At 41.1% G+C, this 22,603-nt stretch overlaps 2 protein-coding genes across 2 annotated transcripts; both read left to right on the top strand.

Annotated features, from left to right (window-relative positions):
• The first annotated feature begins 861 nt into the window (after positions 1–861).
• Positions 862–4,098, top strand: LOC133795953 (uncharacterized). The gene is made up of 3 exons (XM_062233438.1): positions 862–2,428; positions 2,633–3,883; positions 3,992–4,098. The coding sequence occupies exons 1-3, from the start codon at positions 862–864 to the stop codon at positions 4,096–4,098; spliced, it is 2,925 nt and encodes a 974-aa protein (XP_062089422.1).
• A 15,370-nt stretch (positions 4,099–19,468) lies between these two features.
• Positions 19,469–22,603, top strand: LOC133798330 (proline transporter 2-like). The gene is made up of 7 exons (XM_062236567.1): positions 19,469–19,835; positions 20,165–20,389; positions 20,481–20,575; positions 20,835–21,024; positions 21,212–21,336; positions 21,711–21,926; positions 22,022–22,603. The coding sequence occupies exons 1-7, from the start codon at positions 19,733–19,735 to the stop codon at positions 22,397–22,399; spliced, it is 1,332 nt and encodes a 443-aa protein (XP_062092551.1). The 5' UTR covers positions 19,469–19,732; the 3' UTR covers positions 22,400–22,603.

The following is a 22,603-nucleotide window of genomic DNA, read 5'->3' as shown; positions in this document are numbered from 1 at the left end:
AATCAGTCCCTGTTTGGATTAGATTACCTAGGTTGGGTTTGCAATATTGGGGAACCAAATGTCTAAGTGCCTTGGTGAGTACTCTTGGGAGACCAATTCTAGTTGATAAGGTCACAAAGGATAGATCTATGATGCAATTTGCAAGGGTATTAGTAGAGATTGATATAGCTGATGAGGTTCCGAAATATATTCACTTCATGAATGAAAGAGGCCAATTAATGGAACAGTTGGTTGAGTTTGAATGGCTTCCTACTCAATGCAAGAATTGCAAAGTCTTTGGCCATACTATGTCTCTCTGCAATAGGAAAAAAGAGGAGGTGTGGAAACCAAAAGAGCCGAAAGCTGGGGAGATAAAACAGGGTAGCTCGTCTGAGACACAACAGGGCATTACTTCTGTTATTTCAGAGCCTGTTGCTGGTCTGGGTTCTAAACAGGTGGATAACAGTTTGGAGATTCCTATTGATCACGAGAAGCCAGCAACTGATGCTGAGGTTGCTACACAGATATCCAAACCAGTTCAGGATAAGGAACACAGGAGCTCTTCGGGTAACAATGCAGGTCCGGAGGGTGCTTGGGTAACCCCTAAGAGAGTGGGTGGGGTGAAGAAAGTGGGTCATAAAGTTCAGAATAAATTGAGGAACTCTTATGATGTGTTACAGGAGAAAAGAATAGAGGGTTTGAAACAGGATGAGAAGTCAATAAACAAACTAAATGGGGGAATTCCACATTCTTAGTTGGAATGTTCGAGGTTTGAATAAGAGGGATAAGCAACGATCCCTTAGTGCTTTTTGTAGAGTGAATAAGGTTGGTTTAGGTGCTTTTCTTGAGACCAAAATAAAGGGTGAAAAAGTGGAGGATATGATGAGGAGCTATTTTAATGGTTGGAGCTTTTATAAAGGGGATATTAATGATGGTAGAATTCTGTTGGTGTGGAAAAGTAATATGCTAGTTGTGGATATAATTCAAGAGAGTGACCAATTTATGCATACACTTATTAAAGAGGTCAGATCTAATAGGAAGTACTGTATTACTTTTGTTTATGGCAAAAATACTATCCAAGAAAGATACCAGTTATGGAGGGATTTATCGAATCTTCAGTTCCCTGCTACTGCCTGGTTACTGACAGGGGATTTCAATTCAGTGTTTAATGGTGATGATAGGCTTGGGGGTCGGCCAGTGATGGCAACTGAATTGATTGATGCTCAAGGTTGGAAATCTTTAGGTTTGGCGAATGATCTTAGGTCTATTGGCTCACACTATACTTGGACTAATAACCAAGATGGTAGAGCTAGGATTTACTCTAAAATAGACCATATTTTTAAGAATGAAGAGTGGATTGATCTATTCCCTGAGTCGATTGTTGTAATAAAATGGGACATTTTTTCGGATCACTGTTATTGTCTCATTAAGGCTGTTCAGGAGGTGGTTTCGGGGTTTAGGCCTTTTAAATTTTTTAACATGTGGATTGAACATGCTAATTTCAAGAGGATTGTTTTGGAGAGTTGGTACAAACCAGTTCAGGTTGTTGGTCTTGAAAGAGTGATGGTGCAACTTAAAAGGCTATCTAGAGTGCTGAGACTATTTAATAAACAGCAAGTGGGAGATGTTGATCGAAATTTTCAGATTGCTAAGGAGAGGTATAATCGGACTCAAATTCAATGTCAGCAAAATCCTCATGTTGCTGGTTTTCAAATAGAAGAGCAGATAGCTTTTACTGGCTTGGCCCAGCAGTATAAAATATATGACAGCTACCTTAGACAAAGAAGAAAAGTGAACTGGATCAGATTTGGTGATGATAACACGGCCTTTTTTCACGCTTGTTTGAAGCAACGGAAGGAAATTAATCGTATTATCTCCTTTGTTTCTGAAACAGGGCAGTTTGTTGAGAATTTTGATGAGGTGGTGGATCATTTTCTAGTGCATTTTCGGAATGCTTTGGGCAATAACAGTAAGACATTGGGTACTATCCAAAAAGACTGTTTTATACATGGTAACATTCTTTCTCTTGAGCACCAGTTGGAGTTAATCAAACCTTTTTCTAAAAAGGATGTTAAAAATGCTATGTTTAGCATTGGGTCTATCAAGAGTCCGGATCCGGATGGGTATGGTTCGGGGTTCTTTAAAGCTATGTGGAATGAAATTGGTGATGGCATTTCAGATGCTATTTTAGGCTTCTTTCAGCACGGTTCACTTCCTAAAGGTCTAAATAATGCTTTGTTGACTTTGATTCCTAAAGTTCCGAATCCCACTAAGGCAGTGGAATATCGACCAATAGCTTGCTGTAATGCATTATATAAATGCATTTCGAAGATGATTTGTGGTAGATTGAATATGGTCCTTCCAGTTTTAATAAACCAAAACCAAGGAGCTTTTGTGAAAGATAGACTTTTAGCTAATAATATCCTTATTTTTCAGGATATTCTTAAAGGTTATAGGAGGAAACATATCTCTCCTAGATGTGTGATGAAAGTCGATCTAAGCAAAGCTTATGATTCAATTGATTGGAATTGTTTGGAGGACATTCTAACTGCCTTTTGTTTTCCAGGCCCTTTTATTAAGTGGATTATGACTTGCTTAAAAGACTCTTCTTATTCTATTTTGCTAAATGGAAGAATTTAGGGGTGTTTTACAGGAAGGAAGGGGTTAAGACAAGGGGACCCGATCTCCCCTTTGTTGTTTGTGCTTATTATGGAATATTTTACTAGAAGCCTCATCCAAGCTACTCAGGATAAAGTTTTTAAGTTTCATCCTAGATGCAAAAAGATGAGATTGGTCAGTTTATGCTTTGCGAATGATCTAGTTCTATTTTGCAAGGGGAACAACACTTCAGTTCAGGTTATTCAAGCTTGCTTTAAATCTTTTAGTGTTGTTTCTGGTTTAACAGCAAATTTGGAGAAGTCGAAAATTTATTTCGGGGGGCTTTCTGTGAATGAAACCAGCGGGATTTTGAAGGATATTCAGATTGCTGAAGGTGATTTTCCTCTCAAATATCTTGGGGTGCCTCTAAGACCTACAAAATGGCAAGCTGGGGACTGTGATGGTATATTAAAGAAGATAAGGCTGAAGCTTTTTCACTGGTCTAACAGACATTTATCCTTTGCTGGAAAAACTCAGTTGATTCACTCAGTGCTTTTGGGGATAAAAGCCTTTTGGATGAGTATCTTCATGCTCCCTAAGAAAGTCATTGCTGAGATTGACCATCTTTGCAGGAAATTTTTGTGGGGTTCTAGTGGGAGGAATGATAACAGGAGCAAGTTACATCTCACAAATTGGGACCAAGTCTGTCTTCCTAAACAGATGGGGGGTGTTGGTTTTAAGAATAGTGTTAAATGGAATATGGTTTTGCTTGCCAAATACATATGGGTTGTTTCTACTAAGCAGGATGTCCTTTGGGTCAAATGGATAGATGCCATTTACCTTAAAGGACAGTCAATTTGGGATTATAAGCTTCAAGTGGATGTAAGTTGGTATTGGCGTAAACTCATTAAACTGTCTACTATTATCAATGCAGGAATTTTGGCTGAGGCTTCTGTGAAGAACAAGTTACATACCAGCAAATTATATGATCTGTTGGTTCACAAGGACAGAGTTCCTTTTTATCATGTTGTCTGGTGCAATTTATCTATGCCCAAGCATAGGTTTATACTTTGGCAAGCTACTTTGAGGAATTTACTAACTAGAGACAACTTAATAAAGTGTCATTTACAGATTTCTTCAGAGTTATGCCCTGTGTGTGAGTTGCAGCAAGAATGTCATGGTCATCTCTTCTTTCAGTGTCCTTTCTCGCAAATGGTGAGACAGAGAGTGGCTTCTTGGCTGAACTGTGTTGTTTGGCCTATCCATTACCAGGGATGGCTTAAGTGGATGAAGGGGAAGCCGAAAGGTCTCTAGCAAAAGCTACTTGCTGCTGGTCTAGCTGCTGTGGTGTACTTGGTCTGGAGGAATAGGAATCACTGCTTATATAATCAGTGTTCTTTCTCTGTGAACGCAGTATTTACTGTGTTGCAAAATAGTTTATATGCTAGAGTTAAAAACTTGCCTAGATCTAAGCTTTCTAGTAAGGATGTAAGGTTTCTTGAGAGTGTTAATCTTTTGTAATACTCGGTTGGAGGGGCTCTTTTGAGCTTGTTTTGTACTGTTGTTTTTGTGGTTCAATATAATTTTCCTTTCATAAAAAAAATAAAAAATAATAATAAGAATATTTTATAACATTTGAATTTATATTAATATAAATTATTAAATATTTAGTCTTGTATTATTATAATAATGATTTTTCATAACATTTAAATTTATATTAACATAATTATTAAATATTTATTCTTGTGTTAAATATTATTATAATAATGATATTTTATAATATTTTAATTTATATTAATATAATTTCTAAATATTTATTCTAATATATTTTTTAGAGATTTTTTACATAAAATACTTAATTTCGCTAAAAATTTACATTTTTACGGTCAATTTTTTTTCTTTCAGTTTTACGGTTTTAAGGAATTTTTTACATTTTTACGGTTTTGTCTTTTCTCTTTTTTGTGTGTGTTTTTTTTAGGTTTTTTTGTTGAAGTTTAGTTGTTCTGATATATATTGTTTTTTTTTTGTATATTTTTTAAAGTTTATTTTCGGTTGATGCAGTGAGTTGTTTTCAAGTTGCTTTTTAGTTTTTTTTTTATAATACTGTATTTTTGTAATTTTGAAAATCGTATTTTTGAAAATTTGAGTATGTATTTTTGAAAAAAAAAATTAAGAATCGTAAAAAAGTAAAAACTAAAAAAAAATATGCATTTAAGAATAAAAAAATCATATTTTTTTTATTTGTTTTAAAGGTATATTCTCTTAAAATAAAAAATAAAAAATCGTTAAAACCAAGAAAAATGGTTAAATACAAGAGATATTTATTAATGAAAAAATATCTTCCATTTAAAAGTTTTCAATTCAATGAAATTTAAAAAATTTAGTGTTTGTTTTCAGTTTTCTAATGAATTTTTTTTTTCTAAGACAACATATCAAACAAGTGGTACATGCACATTAAATAAGAGGCAGAATATATTTATATAGGATATCGACGGCAAAAGTACTCATTATTTTTAAAAATTTGTGATTTAATACCCAATCTTTTTTTTTTGTGAGAAAAGTACCCAATGTCCAATTTCATTGGTCTCCGTTAGTATCCACTCCATTAGATCCATTAGGTGGTGACTCACTAGACACGTGTCACACTATTATTTGTTCAGCTCATAATTTTTTTTTAAAAAAATTAAATTAAAAATAGAAAAGTATATTTTAAATTATGTTTCAAATTAAAAAAAAACTAAAAAATAAATTATATAAAAATAAGAAAAACATAAATTTAATTAAATGTCTCTCTCTTCTTCCCTAAACCCTCATCTTCCCGAATTTTCTTCTCCCTCTCCCTTTTTCTTCTTCTTCTTCTTTCCTCTCCCTTTTTCTTCCATCCATCCTTGCATATGGGCAGTCGGTGATTCGGGCCACGTCAAAGCTCCACCAACCACAACGACATCAACCCAGATCACACCTCTGTGGTCTTCAACCCGCATAGCTCAAAGATCCCAACTCCTCTCGGCGTGGGGAGCAAAGCTGCAGCAACAGTTTGGACAAAAAGAGTCTCCATGAACAACGATGGAGCTCCGAACTTTGCATCCGTGGTTCACGACTCCCACTCGCAATGAAGAGGACAAGTCAAGCCTCCAAACTTTGGGATGGAGTTCACGATGTTGAGAGGTGTACGATTGTAATACCCTTCTTCCTTAGAGTCGTTACTAAGTGAGTTTAAAACGTGCAATTAACTCGCTAATCGAGGTTTTAAGATAAAAGTGTAGTTAAACCATAAACAGAGTCACATAATTTGAAAATATCATCATTCATTCAAAACTATACTGCTTGGAAATATTTACAACTCAAAATGTAATTAAAGTCGACTAAGAGACAAAATCAAGTTTAGTACAAACATCTCCCAAAAATACCCCTGGTCGTGGCAGCTAGATAGGCCAAACATGTACGCGTCGCCTCACACTCTTCGTACTCATGGTTGGTCGACTTTCCCCTTGCCCTTACCTGCACCATAGAGCACCCGTGAGTCGAAGTCCAGCAAGAAAACTCACATAAGCAAATAACATATGCATATCAATCATTAACAGGCTAAACACATACGGCCATGCCGTCCTAGGTGCTTTACCAGGCCCCGGGTTCACAATCTACACCGTGAGGATATCCCAAGTATCTTATAGGGTCTCGCCCTGGCAACTCGCACTCCGCGTGCTAAACGCTTCTCCCGGCCCCCTTGTCGTACTTGGCCTTGCCGTTCTCGACCTTCGCCATTCCCGGCCCTCGCCGTTCTCGGCCTTCGCCGTTCCCGGCTCTTGCCGTTCATTCACATATATTCACACATAGCATAACTAAACAAATACCTAAACACATATAAACAGAATCAATGGGGCTACGCCCTGCAACACAATCATATAGGGCCTTGCTCTACTCTACGGGTACAACAATTTTCTTACCTGTGTCCCGAGCTTTCTAAGCATCGATGTCCCGAGCACAGTCGCCTAGTCTGAGCCTCGCTAAAAACCTAGTCACAATGCATCAACAACATCCATCCATCAAGTTCTAATCCATTAAATAGCTTTGGGTCATAATTCTAGTCTCCGGGACCTTGAATTCTATCAATCCGGGTGATAAAATCCATTCCGAGCCTTAACTTTTGGATTCCCGAGCCTAAAACCTCCTTGAAGCCCAAAAACACACTAAGTGTCGTGGCCCCATGAACCCATGCCGCGGCCCGCCTCAACCAGAAATCCTCAACCCCAAACAGGGCAGGCGCGCCACAACCCAAGCTAGGGTGTGCCGTGTCCCGCCCCTCTTCCTGGCCTCCAACTTGTTCTAGAGGGTCGCGGCTCAGCAAGAACAATGTCACGGCCCGACCCTTCGAACCCAGAAAAATCCTCCATTTTCTCCACCAAATCCAAGCCAATTTACCTTAAGATCAACCCAACAATCCAATTCAATCATCACAGAAGATCTACTATGGTCTCAGCAACAAAACCTAACAAGAATTAACCCCAAACCTCATCTAAAACTCAAGAATGATTTCTCACTTAGCTCACATGCATAACTTTGAAACCTCAGCATAAATTCAACGTAATTCATCAAGTTAAAAGCTTACCTTTGCTTAATTGAATCTCTGAGTTAATCTCCTAAGCTCTAAGCTTCAATCCCCCCAAGCTCCAGCCTTGAGTTCTGAATTTCCTAGCTTAATCTTCTCAAAGTTCCCCTTGGTAAGGTTGAGAGAAAACAAGAGAGAGAGAAGAGAGTTTTGGGTCGGTTCCTTGGTTTCTCAGTGCTTCCTCAATTTTTTTTTATTTAACTTAAGTTTCTAAGGTTACCTCAAAGGCTTGGGGTACCAAAAACGTCCCCGAGGGCAAAATGTTAAATTTCCCCAATACTCCCTCCTAAACATTCTAACCTTAAATATATCTCCAAATATTTATTTCCATAACTCGATAACCACATAAAACGTCCAATGCCCGAAATACCCCTCGACTCGCCCTGAGTCGGGTATTCGACTCCGTTGTGACTTTCTAGCTAACTGCTCCCTAGGACTGTCTCGGATCGTGCAGCATAGATATATCACAAATATATCGCAATATTCATAATTATTACATTTATACCTTCAACGGGCTAAAATTACAAACATGCCCCTTGTTATACCCAGATTTTGAGCCATAGCAAATATGACCTCGAAAGCTGAGTTCGCATTAAATGGTCTCGTGAGGGTCAGGGTATGCTCTACGATTATAAATCGGAGCCTGCAAAGTATGATACAGACCTCGAATGTACTGACCTCGAAATGAACTCGATCTCGAAAGATAGCTCTGAGAGCCCCTCATCTTCAGGAACAACTTCGGAGCAGGGGTCTCGAGCTAGATATGCTATCTCGAAAGCGATGTTAGCTCGGGAAATGTCAGTGGCTCGCACAATGACATGAAACCTTAGATGCTGAAGCCTTGGAGATACGCTATGATCATTTTGAATATCTACAAGTATTGTAGATATAGGATGTAATCCTCATTTATTGATGTAAATCCCCAAGAATCATGGGATATTGTTTAGTCAGTTGTGCGTTTCCTGATCTTTGGGAAACGTTTCCTTGTATATCTGATTATTGGCATTTAAGGCCATTTATTTTTATTCACAAAAGAGTAACTACCCAAAATATGTGGGATAGTATTCTGCATCCTTCTCTATAAATAGAGAAGTCATGCACCATTGTAAAGGACCGAATTTCTGATCCTTGAGAGAAAACTCTGGAGAATTCATGCTAAAGAATTGTTCAGAGATAATCTTGAGATTAATAACAGAGACTCGTGGACTAGGCAGATTTAACTGCTGAACCACGTAAAAACCGTGTGTCTGATTCATTTGTTTGTTTTAGCCATTGTCTTTAATTGTTTGCGTGCTCTCTTCTTTTATCTGTTGACGAAAAACGGCGTCAACAGTTTGGTGCTTTCATTGAGAGCCTCAAGCATCCATCCCAGAGAGATTCATGGCTACAAACAATCAGAACACTCCTGAAGAAAATTACCCAAGGCGTCCTGGAAAACAACCGATGGAGAACCCGGACGCTGAAGAAAGGAGTGGATCCTCCGATTCCCGGGGACCACCTCCACAACCAAGGGATGAGGACATGTATTATAACCCTGAGCGTTATGTCCCTATTGTAGAATTGGAGAATCGGCAGCTGAAACAACTACTGGCAGATGCCAACAAACGTAACGAGGAGTTTACTAGGATAGCCGCGGAGGCGCAGGTGGCTCAGCCCCCACCTCCGCGCGAAGACCAAGTCCCTCCTCCAAGGGACGTGCACGTTCCTCCCCGGAGGCCCCGTGGGCGTCCACGAAAAAATGCTAACACAAGGAGGCCAGCGCAACCTCCAGCACCAACAGAGCCATCTGCTCCTTCTAGGCCTCAGAGGAGTACCCGAGCTCGGGTCCCGCCTAATCCACCTGTGTGGTGCTTTCGTTGAGGGGGCAGAAATGCTCAAAAACGATATGTGAATGAGCTGAAGACAGGGGACGGGTCTCCATATGAACCCGAACCAAGGGCACCAAAAAGCCAAAGGATTGAGACTCAGCCTATAACCTTCACCGAGGAGGATGCCTCTCACGTCCAGTTCCCTCATCATGATCCACTCGTCATCACCCTACAACTTGCCAACAAAAGAGTGCGCCGAGTTCTCATAGACAATGGGAGCTCAGTTAACATTCTTTATAAAGCAACCCTAGAAAAAATGGGACTCTCCCTTCGCGACCTGAGGGCTTGTGCAACCACTTTGTACGGCTTTTCTGGAGAAGGAACCGCCTGTATGGGGTCCATTGAACTCCCTGTGACCTTGGGAGACTATCCAGTCTCGGTGACCAAGATGATGGAGTTCGTGGTAGTAGAGTTACCATCTGCCTACAATGTATTGCTCGGGAGACCCGCCCTGGTCGGGCTGGGGGCAGTTTCATCTGTAAGGCATCTAGCCCTTAAGTTCCCAACTCCAAGCGGGGTCGGAACATTGAAAGGAGATCAATTGGCAGGAAGGGAGTGCTACAGCATTTCCTTAAGGGGAAAGAAACAAACAAGCGCGCAAGCACTTGTTGTCATACAGTATAAAGATGGGACAATTTTAGAAATTGATGAGGAGATCGATCCAAGGATTGAAGAGAAGATTGACCTCCAACCTTTGGAGGAGCTCGAAGAGGTTCAGCTCGATGAATCTGATCCCTCAAAAAAGGTGAAGGTCGGGAAACACCTCCTAGACGAATCAAAATAGCAATTAATTTGCTTTCTGAAGAAAAACCAGGATGTCTTCGCGTGGTCCCACTCTGACATGGTGGGAATAAGCCCTAATGTAGCGAGCCACGCATTGAATATAGACAAAAGCTTTCCCCCAAAGCAGCAAAAGCGAAGGCAGCTGGATGAAGACAGAAAGAAAGCACTAAAGGAGGAGGTGGACAGGCTGAAAGCAAATAATTTTATAAGGGACGCTTTTTACCCTGATTGGGTGGCCAATCCAGTGTTGGTCCCGAAACCCAATGGGACATGGAGGACGTGCATTGACTACTCAGACCTCAACAAGGCCTGCCCGAAAGACTGTTTTCCCCTACCGAGAATCGATCAGCTCGTGGATGCCACGGCGGGGCATGGTCTGATGTCGTTCATGGATGCCTATTCTGGATATAACCAGATTCCCATGCATGCCCCCGACCAAGAGCATACGAGCTTCATTACAGATAAAGGGCTCTACTGCTACAATGTCATGCCATTCGGACTCAAGAATGCCGGAGCCACGTACCAGCGGCTCGTAAACATGATGTTCTCAGAGTAAATAGGGAACAACATGGAAGTTTATGTTGACGACATGCTTGTAAAGTCTCAACTTAACAAGAACCATGTTGATGACCTCGAAGAGTGCTTTGGCGTGCTCAGAAAGTACAACATGAAGTTGAATCCTCAGAAGTGCACTTTTGGGGTGTCTTCAGGGAAATTTCTGGGTTTCATTGTCAACTCTCATGGAATCGAGGCTAATCCCGATAAAATAAAGGCCCTGATCGATATGCCTTCACCTCGGAAGCATAAAGATGTTCAAAGCTTGACTGGCAGGATGGCAGCTCTGGGCAGGTTCATTTCGAAGTCAACGGACCGCGGTCTCCCATTCTTCAACTTATTGAAAGGAAGTAAAAAGTTCGAATGGACAGACGAGTGCGAGCTAGCCTTTCAAGAGCTCAAAAGGCACTTAGCCGAACCACCCATCCTATCGAAGCCTGAGACGGGAGAAGTACTGTTCTTATACCTCTCAACAACCGAACACGCGATAAGCGCGGTGCTCGTCCGAGAGGAAGAGAGAATACAGAAACCCGTCTACTACATCAGTAAAAGATTACTGGGGGCAGAGTCAAGGTATCCACTGATGGAGAAGCTCGCCCTCAGTCTGATCCACTCATCTCGAAAGCTCCGCCCTTACTTTCAGGCACATCCTATCCATGTACTGACAGATCAACCATTAAGGCAAGTCTTGTCCAAACCAGAGGCATCTGGTCGACTCCTTAAGTGGGCTGTTGAGCTCGGAAAATTCGAGATCACCTACCATCCGAGAACAACCATTAAGGCACAAGCGTTGGCAGATTTTATAGTGGAGTGCACCGGTACAGCCGACGACGAGGTAACAACCACGGCCCACGAGCTGTGGAAACTTTACGTCGACGGGTCGTCAAATGAAAATGGAGCGGGGGCAGGAGTTATTTTGATCACTCCTGCAGGGAGCAAATTTCACTCTGCATTAAGGTTCGGCTTTAAAGCATCTAATAATGAAGCTGAGTACAAGGCTTTACTTGCGGGACTACGAATAGCAAAGGAACTCAAGGCCAAAGCTATACATTGTTACAGCGACTCTCAGCTCGTAGTTAATCAGATCTTGGGAGAGTACCAGGCTCGTGACACAAAAATGGCAGCTTATCTGGAGAAGGCAAAGTACGCATTGGAGTTTTTTGAGTTTTATGCAATCGAACAGGTTCCCCGAGAACAAAACTCAAATGCAGATGCCTTAGCTCGGCTCGCCACTTCCACTGAAAATGAGGAGCTGAATGTTGTACCCATAGAACATTTGTCAGCACCCAGCATTACTGAGTCAGACAAGGAAGATGTGTGCATGATCGAGACAGAACCGACCTGGATGAGCCCGATCGTTGAATACCTCGAAAATGGAATTCTTCCAAAAGATCGAAGTCAGGCTCGGAAACTAATGTATCAACTTCCTCGTTACACCATCCTGGATGGAAGGCTATACAGAAGAGGGTATTCCATGCCATTGCTCAGATGCGTGACTCCCCCCGAGGCAAAGAAGATTATTAGAGAAGTTCATGAAGGGTTTTGCGGAGATCATACCGGGGGGCATAGCCTATCCAAGAAAATTATACGCCAAGGATATTTCTGGCCAACCATTAAAATGGATTCTTTCGAGTTCGTGAAAAAATGCGACAAGTGCCAGAGATTCGCCACGATACCCCGAGCTCCACCTTCCGAACTAACCATGTTGACGTCCCCATGGCCTTTTGCGGTATGGGGTATCGACCTCATAGGCTCACTCCCAACTGGCAAAGGAGGAGTAAAGTATGCTGTGGTCGCGGTTGATTACTTCACAAAATGGACGGAGGCTGAACCATTGGCGACCATAACTTCGAAGAAGATCCTGGATTTCGTGGTAAAAAACATCGTATGCCGATATGGAGTGCCAAGAAAGATTGTGTCTGACAACGGAACCCAGTTTGATTGCGACTTATTTACCAACTTTTGTAACAAGAACGGTATAATAAAGAGCTTTTCGTCAGTGGCTCACCCTCAGGCGAACGGTCAGGTCGAAGCCGTTAATAAAACACTCAAGAGTTCCTTGAAGAAAAAGTTGGAAGAAGAAAAGGGACGATGGCCTGAGGAATTACCCCAAGTCCTTTGGGGATATAGAACTACAGCTCGGACATCAACTGGGCATACCCCGTTTTCTCTAGCATACGGCTGCGAGGCAATGTTGCCCATTGAGGTCGAAATTCTGACAATTCGAACTCAGATTTACGACCAAAGTTCCAATCATACTCAGCTCGAAGAAACCCTAGACTTGATCGAAGAAAAAAGGGAAGAGGCTCAACTGAAAAATGCTGCTTACCAGCAACGGACCATGAGATATTTCAATAAGAGGGTTCGAGACCGAAAGTTCGGAGTGGGAGACCTGATTTTGAGACGAGTATTCTTAGCAACCCGAGATCCAGCAGCAGGAGTACTCGGGCCAAACTGAGAAGGACCATACCAGATAGAATCAGTCATCCGCCCTGGCGTATACAAACTTGCGAGATTAGATGGGAGCCTCATACCACGAGCATGGAATGGCGAACACCTTAGACCATATTATCAATAGTGAAGGAAGTGTCGCCCGTAACCATGATTTTCTGTACTCAGTTTGTTTTTGAATTTCAAGAAAAGGGTCTACTTTGTTTCACATGTAATTTATTTTTATTTTTGCAATCTCTCTTAATTTAATAACCTATGGTCACACTCATAGGATATTAAGGGGGCATCATTGGTATACATACACATACCTCCAGCTTAAAAAATAAAAAAAATAAAAATAAATAAAAAATAAATAAAAAATAAAAAAGTATTTGGATATAACCAAATACGCGAGCTTAGATAGTTCGGACTTAACCGAGCGAGCTTAGATATTTCGGACTTAACCGAGTTATCAAAAACATTAAGTATTTGGAAATAACCAAGTACACGGGCTTAGATAGGTCGGACATTACCGAACTACCAAAAACCAAAAACGTTTGGAGTTAACCAGATGTGCAAGCATAACAGGTTTGGAACAAACCAGCCAAATTATCGATCAATGATAAATGGGAGCCTAAACCCATCACGAAATATGTCGAGATCGAGGCTGGAACATCTTAAAATAGTTTCGAACTCATAACCTCGGAGCTAAGATACTAAGGATGAGGAAAAGTGACTAAAAGATTAACCAAATCATTCATATTACATGCCATATAAGTACTTTTTAGTTCATGGTTAAAGTAATGTACGACCTTGATAAATAACGAGGTTGGAAACGGATAATTCGAATAAACTATGCATGAATGCATCGAATTTCGAGCCTAAATCTAAACTATGTTTGTATGAATTAAATAAACATAACTCATCAATGCAAGAAAAATGCAAAATATTTCGAGCCAAGAAATGTAAAGCATATAAAAAAATTGTGTCAGCCCTGTGGGCACAAATTTAAATAGTTACAAGAATGAGGGGACGCAGCCCCGATAGCTGATCTCTCCGAGATCGGATTTAAGGAAGAAGAGTATCCTTGGCCTTCTCAGCATCAATATCACCAGACCCTCCAGGACGAATAGCATGACTATCCTGCTGGGTCGCCTCTCGAGCAGCTGTACTTTCCAAAAGACGGACATTCCACCGCTCAACATATGTGGCTTCGAGAGGACCTAGGAAGCTGGTGTCAAGATCGGCATTGTCGGCCCAAAGTTTGTACATGGCCTGGTCGACCGCTTTCTCCCTCTGCTCCTTAGCCTCATCCAGGAGGCGGGTCTTCTCGCTCTCCATGAAATCGAAGGTGGCAGACTTCTCCTCTTCGAGCTTGTCTTTGGCCTTCTCGAGCTCCGCGTTTGACTTTTCAAGCTCCTCGAGACGGGTCTTCAATCTTTCAATTTCAGACTTCGAGTCTTTGAGCTCGTCAATCATCTTCAGCTCGAGATCCTTCGACTTTTGAGCCAGATTTAAGCTCGTCTGCACCTCGTTGGTCAGCTTGTAGTTGAGTTGCGCTGAAACAACAAGGGCCTGAAACACAAAGAATGAATCAGAAATATAATCAGAGACATAAATACTCTAAGACATAAAGAGTGTTTGAGAAGGCTACCACGGCGGAGAGTTCGATACTCTTCTCATAAAGAGTGTTGCAGTCCGAGGCCTTGCGCACGAGGTCCCAGTGGTCGGCACCAAAGCCAGAAAAGCTCTGACCTACCCGAGAAAGGACGTCCGAGCTGAGAAGCGCCCCTTCTGCCCCAGCGGTGCCATCAAGTACATATTCCTCAGTATGAGTTCGGGCCGTTGGCAGCTGAACCGTTGAGGTAGAAGGTTTCTTCGGAGGCCGAGCAACTATTAACCGGGTCTCGGTGGGAAGCTGAGAGATGGATGCAGTTGAGCCTGACCCATCGACCTGGGCAGTCGGCTCCTTGGAGGTGTCCACAGTGATCTGGGCCGTGGGAGTCGTCTCGTGACGTTTAGGTACTTTGGACTGTCGGTCGGGCCTCTTTGGTATCCTCGGGCGTTTGCTTTTCTGGGCGCCAGCTCCCCCATCACTAAAGACACGGCGTCGAGGTCGGGATTCATGGCACCTGCATAATGACAGTGAGTTAAACAATGATAATAACTTTGGGAAAAGATGTAAACCAGTTGAAGAAAAAACCTAACTGGAACTTTCCCCCGAGCTTGAGCTTGGGGACCATGAAATTCCCCCGTCTTCAGAAGAGGCGGGGGGAGGGCCTTCCCTATAAGTTGGTGATAACCTCGAAAGGTCCCTATAATCATTGGTCCCATACTGCACAGCTATCCCATTCCACATCTCGTCCGTGGTATACATAGTGTCGTATTTCCCGAGCCCACTATCAAACCTATGGACACAGTCATCTACCCAACTCCATATGTAGAAGTGGTATCTATCCTGTGGGCACGAGACTAGTCTATTGGGCCTGTGTTTTAATAAAGTGGGGGACCACATTCGCGAAGTAGGAAGGGTTTTACCTCCACCGGAGTCCGAGCTCGAGGCTTCATCATTGGCCTCGTTCCCCGACCGCGGACTTCTCGAGCGAATTGGGAGAGATGCTTTCCTTTCCTTCCTCGGGGGAAGGATGCCTGTGGGCAGAGGCACTTCCTCCCAGCGTTCGTATTTTTTACTGGACCAGTCAGAGGTTGACTGGCCCTGTCCCAACAAGCCACAAGCTCGAAGCTTGTCCTCATGTAGCAGAAATGAGAGAGACCTCCTGCCATAAGGGAGTCGGAGCAGGCTCTCTCTGTGCTCCTTCATTGTCTCGTCGGGGGTGGGACCCTGAAAGTTAGCTGAAAGGCGAGATACACTTCAACTAAACATGGATACAAGGGCTAAAGATTCGAGCTCAAAAATAGAAAGTAACGAGAATACTTACGAATTCGCCTAAACGAACGATGTCGAGACGGGAACAGACCATCTGTCCAGAAAAAAGCCCTTTTGAAGTCAGGGGGATGGTTCGGAAGGTCTTCAAAGATTTTTGTCTCTTTGGGGTAGCTCGAAAGATAGTAGAAACCATCTCCTCCCCGAGCTCGGGAGGGATTACTCTTCAAACAAAAGAGATATAAAATCTCTTGGGGTGAAGGTCCTATCCACCCCAGCTCGTGGAATAAGGACCTTAGGGCAGACAGCACCCTGTATGAGTTGGTGTTGAGTTGGAATGGAGCCAACCCAACGAAATCGGTGAAATCCCTGAAAAAGGACTTCAGGGGCAGCAAAGCTCCTGCCTTTAGGTGTTCCTGGCTCCAGGCCGCGTATTTCACACTGGAATCACGGCCCCCAGGAGCGAAGCAGCTCCGTTCATGCCTTGTCGGAGCTCGACACTTCAGTGTGTCTAACGAGCTAAGGCCATGAATGGCCAGGATGTCAGTTATCTGGTCGGAGGTGATAACCGAGCTCTGGTAGAATTCGGCTTCAAACATCTCCCTCCTAGGCTGCGAAGACGAAGGCTCCGCCATTAGGGAAAACTGGAGTTCCCCCGGGTGGTATGCTACTGTGACTTTTAACGCAGGGTCGAGGGGAACTGGCCTAGGTCCTGGGTTAGGCTCCGGATAGATGGCTTCTCGAAGAACTCTTCTTTTCTTTTCGATGACCTCGTCGATCTGGCGGCGATAGTGGCCTCGAATGTCTTCTTGCTCGCGTGCGATCTCGTACTCTTTAATCCGACGCTGGTTCCGAACAAAGACCGATTCCGGGCTCGGAGATTTGGGCTCGTAAGGAATTGCTCGTAATGACCCCCACCGTCTTTCCAGTTTCTGTGACATCTAACGAGAAAGAAAAAATGGTGAGGGCCATGCATGCAAGGATCACGAACTCGATAAGATGAGCTCGGATAACTAAGGGCAAGAAACTAAATATTAAGACCCTCACTAAAGAGTCAGAGCGCGTATTCCACAGGGAAGAAAAAGAACGTGGATGATTTTTTGAAAATCCCGAAGTTCAAGGGAAAGAAAGGTGGCGGTTAGCCAGGAAAGGGCTTTTTTCGGGTTTCGTGTAATTATCAAGAGTAAGGGTTTTTACCCGAAAACTTGGTGTACAAGAAACATAGCCTAAAATTTTCAAAACCCAGAAAGTTGAAACCACATTCAAACGTCGAAACTGGATATAAACCAGAGACGAACTTCCAGAGTGAAAATCCAGAAAGCCTAAAAACCTATCGGTTCAAACCCTCCTATCGCGTCATGCTAAGAACACATACTAACATACACAACAAACACAATATAAAAAGAACAACAAAAATGGCGTACTTACACAGTGATGGGGAGTGCAGCGAAATCGTCGAGTGGAGAAGAGGTTGCAGGAAAGAACTCACTGACTCGTACAAACCAGGATTCTTTTGTTTCTTCGGCCTAGAAAACATGCAATGAGCATAAACTGTGGTAAGAGGTTTAGGGAGCGTTTTTCTTTTTTCTGGTCTGTGATGAGCAAATGTGAAGAAGACGAAGAGGGGGTCTTGTATAAATAGGTGGGAAAACTGGATTAATCAGGAGCGTTGATTAAAATCCTCAACAGATCGAATGGAGGGGAGTCGATGATAAGATGGCGCCGAAAAGCTGTCAGACGAACGATCGTGGGCATGTTCCCAAGGTACTCAAGTACCTAAAGTGATCAATACCCATCTGGCACGTGTCCGTTTTAAGAGTGTGACGGTATGGTTCCCGAAAAGAGTAGTTCAAAAGTTTCCTTCTCTTAGGATTCGAACAAATACTTTTGAGGGGGAAAAATGTTATACCCAGATTTCGAGCCATAGCAAATATGACCTCGAAAGCTGAGTTCGCATTAAATGGTCTCGTGAGGGTCAGGGTATGCTCTACGATTGTAAATCGGAGCCTGCAAAGTATGATACAGACCTCGAATGTACTGACCTCGAAATGAACTCGATCTCGAAAGATAGCTCTGAGAGCCCCTCATCTTCAGGAACAACTTCGGAGCAGGGGTCTCGAGCTAGATATGCTATCTCGAAAGCGATGTTAGCTCGGGAAATGTCAGTGGCTCGCACAATGACATGAAACCTTAGATGCTGAAGCCTTGGAGATACGCTATGATCATTTTGAATATCTACAAGTATTGTAGATATAGGATGTAATCCTCATTTATTGATGTAAATCCCCAAGAATCGTGGGATATTGTTTAGTCAGTTGTGCGTTTCCTGATCTTTGGGAAACGTTTCCTTGTATATCTGATTATTGGCATTTAAGGCCATTTATTTTTATTCACAAAAGAGTAACTACCCAAAATATGTGGGATAGTATTCTGCATCCTTCTCTATAAATAGAGAAGTCATGCACCATTGTAAAGGACCGAATTTCTGATCCTTGAGAGAAAACTCTGGAGAATTCATGCTAAAGAATTGTTCAGAGATAATCTTGAGATTAATAACAGAGATTCGTGGACTAGGCAGATTTAACTGCTGAACCACGTAAAAACCGTGTGTCTGATTCGTTTGTTTGTTTTAGCCATTGTCTTTAATTGTTTGCGTGCTCTCTTCTTTTATCTGTTGACGAAAAACGGCGTCAACACCCCTAATAACCAAACGGGGCCCACATGCATATTTAATTCACCTAACACATGCATCTCTAATCACATACTCATCAAAATTCACATATTATAATAATAAATCACTTATTACCCTCCAGACACACTAATCAAGACCATAAGTCTTATTAGAAAATTTGGGACGCTACAACGGTGGTGGTGCACGTGTAGCCAAGAGGTCTCGCATGTCGGAGCTGTCATGGCTGGCAGTGGGGAAAAAGGAGAGGAACGAGAGAGATGAAGAGCTTGGGAGAGAGAGGGTCGGCAAGAGAGAGAAAGATAAGGGAAAAATTTAGGGTTTCCTTCTTTAATTAATTCTAGATTTTAGTTTTAATATTTTATATTATTTTAATATTTAAAATGCTTTTTAAAAATATTTTTTCTATTTTAGATTTTAGTTTAAAATTTTTAAATATATTATGAATTGGACTAATTAGGAGATGCCATGTATACACTCGGTCAGATTTTAACAAAGTTGTTAGGGTGGGTACCAACGGAGACCAGCTAGACATTAGGTATTTTTTTCAAAAAAAAAAAAAGAGTACTAAATCACAAGTTTTTAAAATGAATGAGTACGATTGCCGCCAATATCCTTATTTATACATATTATTATTTCCATAAAAAAAATTAAAAACAAATAATAGTGTAATTTAAGAATTTTTGCACCAGAAGAGTGATAAATTATTTTTTCTCAATTAAAAAATTGATAATAAAAATCAAAATGGTTAGCAAAGAAGCTAACAACAAGAAAGCTTATTATAACAGGGAGTCGTTTAACACAATGAATGTATGAGATCTATCTTTATCTAATACCGCTAATGAGAGGAAGGTGGGTCATCGATATAGGGAAACGCATCCCACACGCGTTGACTCTCTCCCTCTCTGACATGTCCGACACGTCACCAACTTGCGTGCAGTGAGTGAATTTGTGAAGTGTCCCAAAAATTAGAACCAATCACCTATGATTGGACGATAATTTTTATTTTTTAAAAAAACCACAATTAAAACTAAATAAAAATCAGAGCTTTATGTACTTCAATCATACCATAAAATATGCAGAAACACACCATATCTTTCTGTATTGCCCAATTTTAATTTTCTATAATTGGGACTCCATTCAAATTTTACTCTTTTTAAATTTTTGACAAATTATTATTATATTTTAGGAATTATTCGTCAACAGATTGAATCAGTGAGATATTTTACATATCTAGGCTGGCTGCTGTGATATATATATCTTCCTCGGAGAACGAGGTGGTTGAGGAAAACACGCAGTTGCTCTTGGGAGGAGAACAAGGCTCTCTAGAGCTTGATATGGACTCTCATGGCGCTGAACTTGAGTCTCGTTTTCCCAAGGTCCGTGATGAAGATCATTTAGGTGTAGAAATTCCAGATACCGCTCACCAGATTAGTACAGGTTTCATACCATTCTTCCCTTTTATATTGCCCAATTGAGATTTTTTGTTTTTATGAATTTATTTTTTTCGTATTGTAATTTGGCGAATACAATTTTATTAAAAAAATGCTGCTTTGATTTTTTTTTTCCTGAAATAGAGTGTTCATCTCCAATATTCTATGTAAACACGCACGGAAACATGATATGTGCTTATTATTATAACATATTACATACGAATATTTCACGATCTCAAAGCAAAACTATCTTCCTATTCCATGAAAAACGGGTCATTATGATCTATAGAGTTTTAATCTCATGAGGAACCTAAATCTTTTTTAAATGATTTATAGATTCATGGTTTCAAGTGGGTTTCGTCCTGACGACTGGTATCAACAGCGCATATGTTCTGGGATACTCTGGGACCATCATGGTTCCTCTGGGCTGGGTATTTGGCGTAGTTGGTCTTATTTTAGCCACAGCTATATCATTGTATGCAAACACACTTATTGCCAAGCTTCACGAATTTGGAGGGAAGAGGCATATTAGGTACAGAGATCTTGCAGGATTTATTTACGGTATGTGGAACAAAGTGGATAGGAATTTGTATAGTACGTCACCCGTTATATTTATTTCCTTTAACTTGAGTAAGGCTCTTTTGCTTTACAGGTAAAAAGACTTATCGCCTTACATGGGGTTTGCAATATGTCAATCTTTTCATGATTAACACTGGATTTATCATCTTAGCTGGTCAGGCCTTAAAGGTGAATTCATGTTCAAGAGCAAAGTTTTCAAGTTTATAGAATAGAAACTTAATTCACAGTTCTTTCTTTTTTTTCAATGATAATCTGTTCATATGACAATCACAGGACTGTCTAAACAAGAAAAGTGTTGTGGAATATGATAAGCATGAATTTTTTTTCCCATTGATATTGATAGAATCCTCATTGCGAATCTTACAAGCATACACATGACATGTTTTTTTAGTTCTGAACATTTTTAGTCCATGCGTTTGCTATGTAGGCTGTATATGTTCTTTTCAGAGATGATGGTGTAATGAAACTCCCATACTGTATTGCTATAGCTGGGTTTGTATGTGCATTGTTTGCCATAGGTATTCCACACTTGTCAGCTCTGAGGGTTTGGTTGGCATTTTCAACTTTTTTCAGCCTGGTATATATCATTGCAGCATTTGTGCTCTCGCTCCAAGATGGTAAGCATACTTTGATCTTCTGTACTAGTTATGGAAATAAAATATGGGCTTCCATCTTATTGGAGTTTTGTGCTTGATCATTATAAGTCAAGGTAGGCATTAGCAATGCTGATGTAAGCATATTTATCAGAATCGCTTTGCTTGGAAAGAGTTTCTATTATCTCAAAATGCTATTTTAACATTGTAGGCATTAAAGCACCAGAGAGGGATTATAGCATCCCAGGGACAACGACGAGCAAAATATTTACAACAATAGGAGCAGCTGCAAATCTTGTTTTTGCATTTAATACAGGAATGCTTCCAGAGATACAGGTAGGCCTGAACTTATATTTAAGACAAGTTATGAGAGAACATGTTCTGGAATCTTTTAATGGTTTTATTTTCTTCTTAAATTCTATAAAAGTTCTGCCTTCGAATGCATGAGCATTGAACCTTCTCTATGAAGAAAGGCTCAAACTGTGCTCCCTAAATTTGTTTTTGCTTTCTTAATAGAAAATTCAGAGTTCTTAAACTTGATGATGATCGTTTCGCTCACCCGTCATTTCAAAATTCAAAGTGCAGGCATCAACTTGCAAAACTAGAATATTCAAGCTTTCATCTCCAAGTCCTTATGTAATTTTTTTTTTTTTTTGTCTTTATCATTACCATGCAACTTACTTCCTGTTTTCACTATGTGGTTCTAACAGGCGACAGTGAGGAAGCCTGTTGTAGGGAACATGTTGAAAGCTCTATACTTTCAGTTTACAGCTGGAGTTCTTCCCATGTATGCTGTTACTTTTATTGGCTATTGGGCCTATGGATCCTCAACATCAACTTACTTGCTCAATAGCGTTAATGGTCCTGTTTGGGTTAAAGCAGCAGCCAACATATCTGCCTTTCTTCAAACAGTCATTGCCCTACATGTAATTTTATTCTCTAAATTTCTTTTTTAGCCCTCTAGCTTCTTAGTTTCTTCTTTTCACTAATTGTGCTAACATTAACTTCGGTTTGCTTGTAGATCTTTGCGAGTCCTATGTATGAGTATGTTGATACCAAATTTGGAATCAAAGGAAGTGCATTAGCAATTAAAAACTTGTCATTCAGAATTGTGGTAAGAGGTGGCTACCTCACCGTTAACACATTAGTTGCTGCTCTCTTACCTTTCCTTGGAGATTTCATGAGTCTCACAGGTGCCATCAGTACATTCCCTCTTACGTTCATCCTAGCGAATCATATGTACTTGGTTGCAAAGAAGAACAAATTAACTTCTCTCCAAAAGCTATGGCATTGGGTCAACGTTTGTTTCTTTGGTTGTATGTCTTTTGCTGCTGCAGTTGCAGCCTTAAGGCTCATAGCAGTAGATTCAAAAACCTACCATGTCTTTGCTGATCTTTGATCCTTTCTTTTTGATCAATTTTTACAGCGATATAGTATTCAAAAACTTGCCACGTCTTTGCTGATATTTGATCCTTTCTTTTTTATCAATTTCTACAGTGATTTAGTGTACAATTTTTCATTTAAATGTCTTGGCCTTTTCATTAGGTCTACGTAAGCATAGCTCATTTAGTAAAATAAATTATATTATTATTCATGATGAGAA

This window comes from Humulus lupulus, chromosome 8 (genome assembly GCF_963169125.1).
Source record: "Humulus lupulus chromosome 8, drHumLupu1.1, whole genome shotgun sequence".
Classification (NCBI taxonomy): Eukaryota; Viridiplantae; Streptophyta; class Magnoliopsida; order Rosales; family Cannabaceae; genus Humulus; species Humulus lupulus.
The sequence above is the reverse complement of the archived record's forward strand: the minus strand, read 5'-3'. Positions and strand labels throughout refer to the sequence as shown.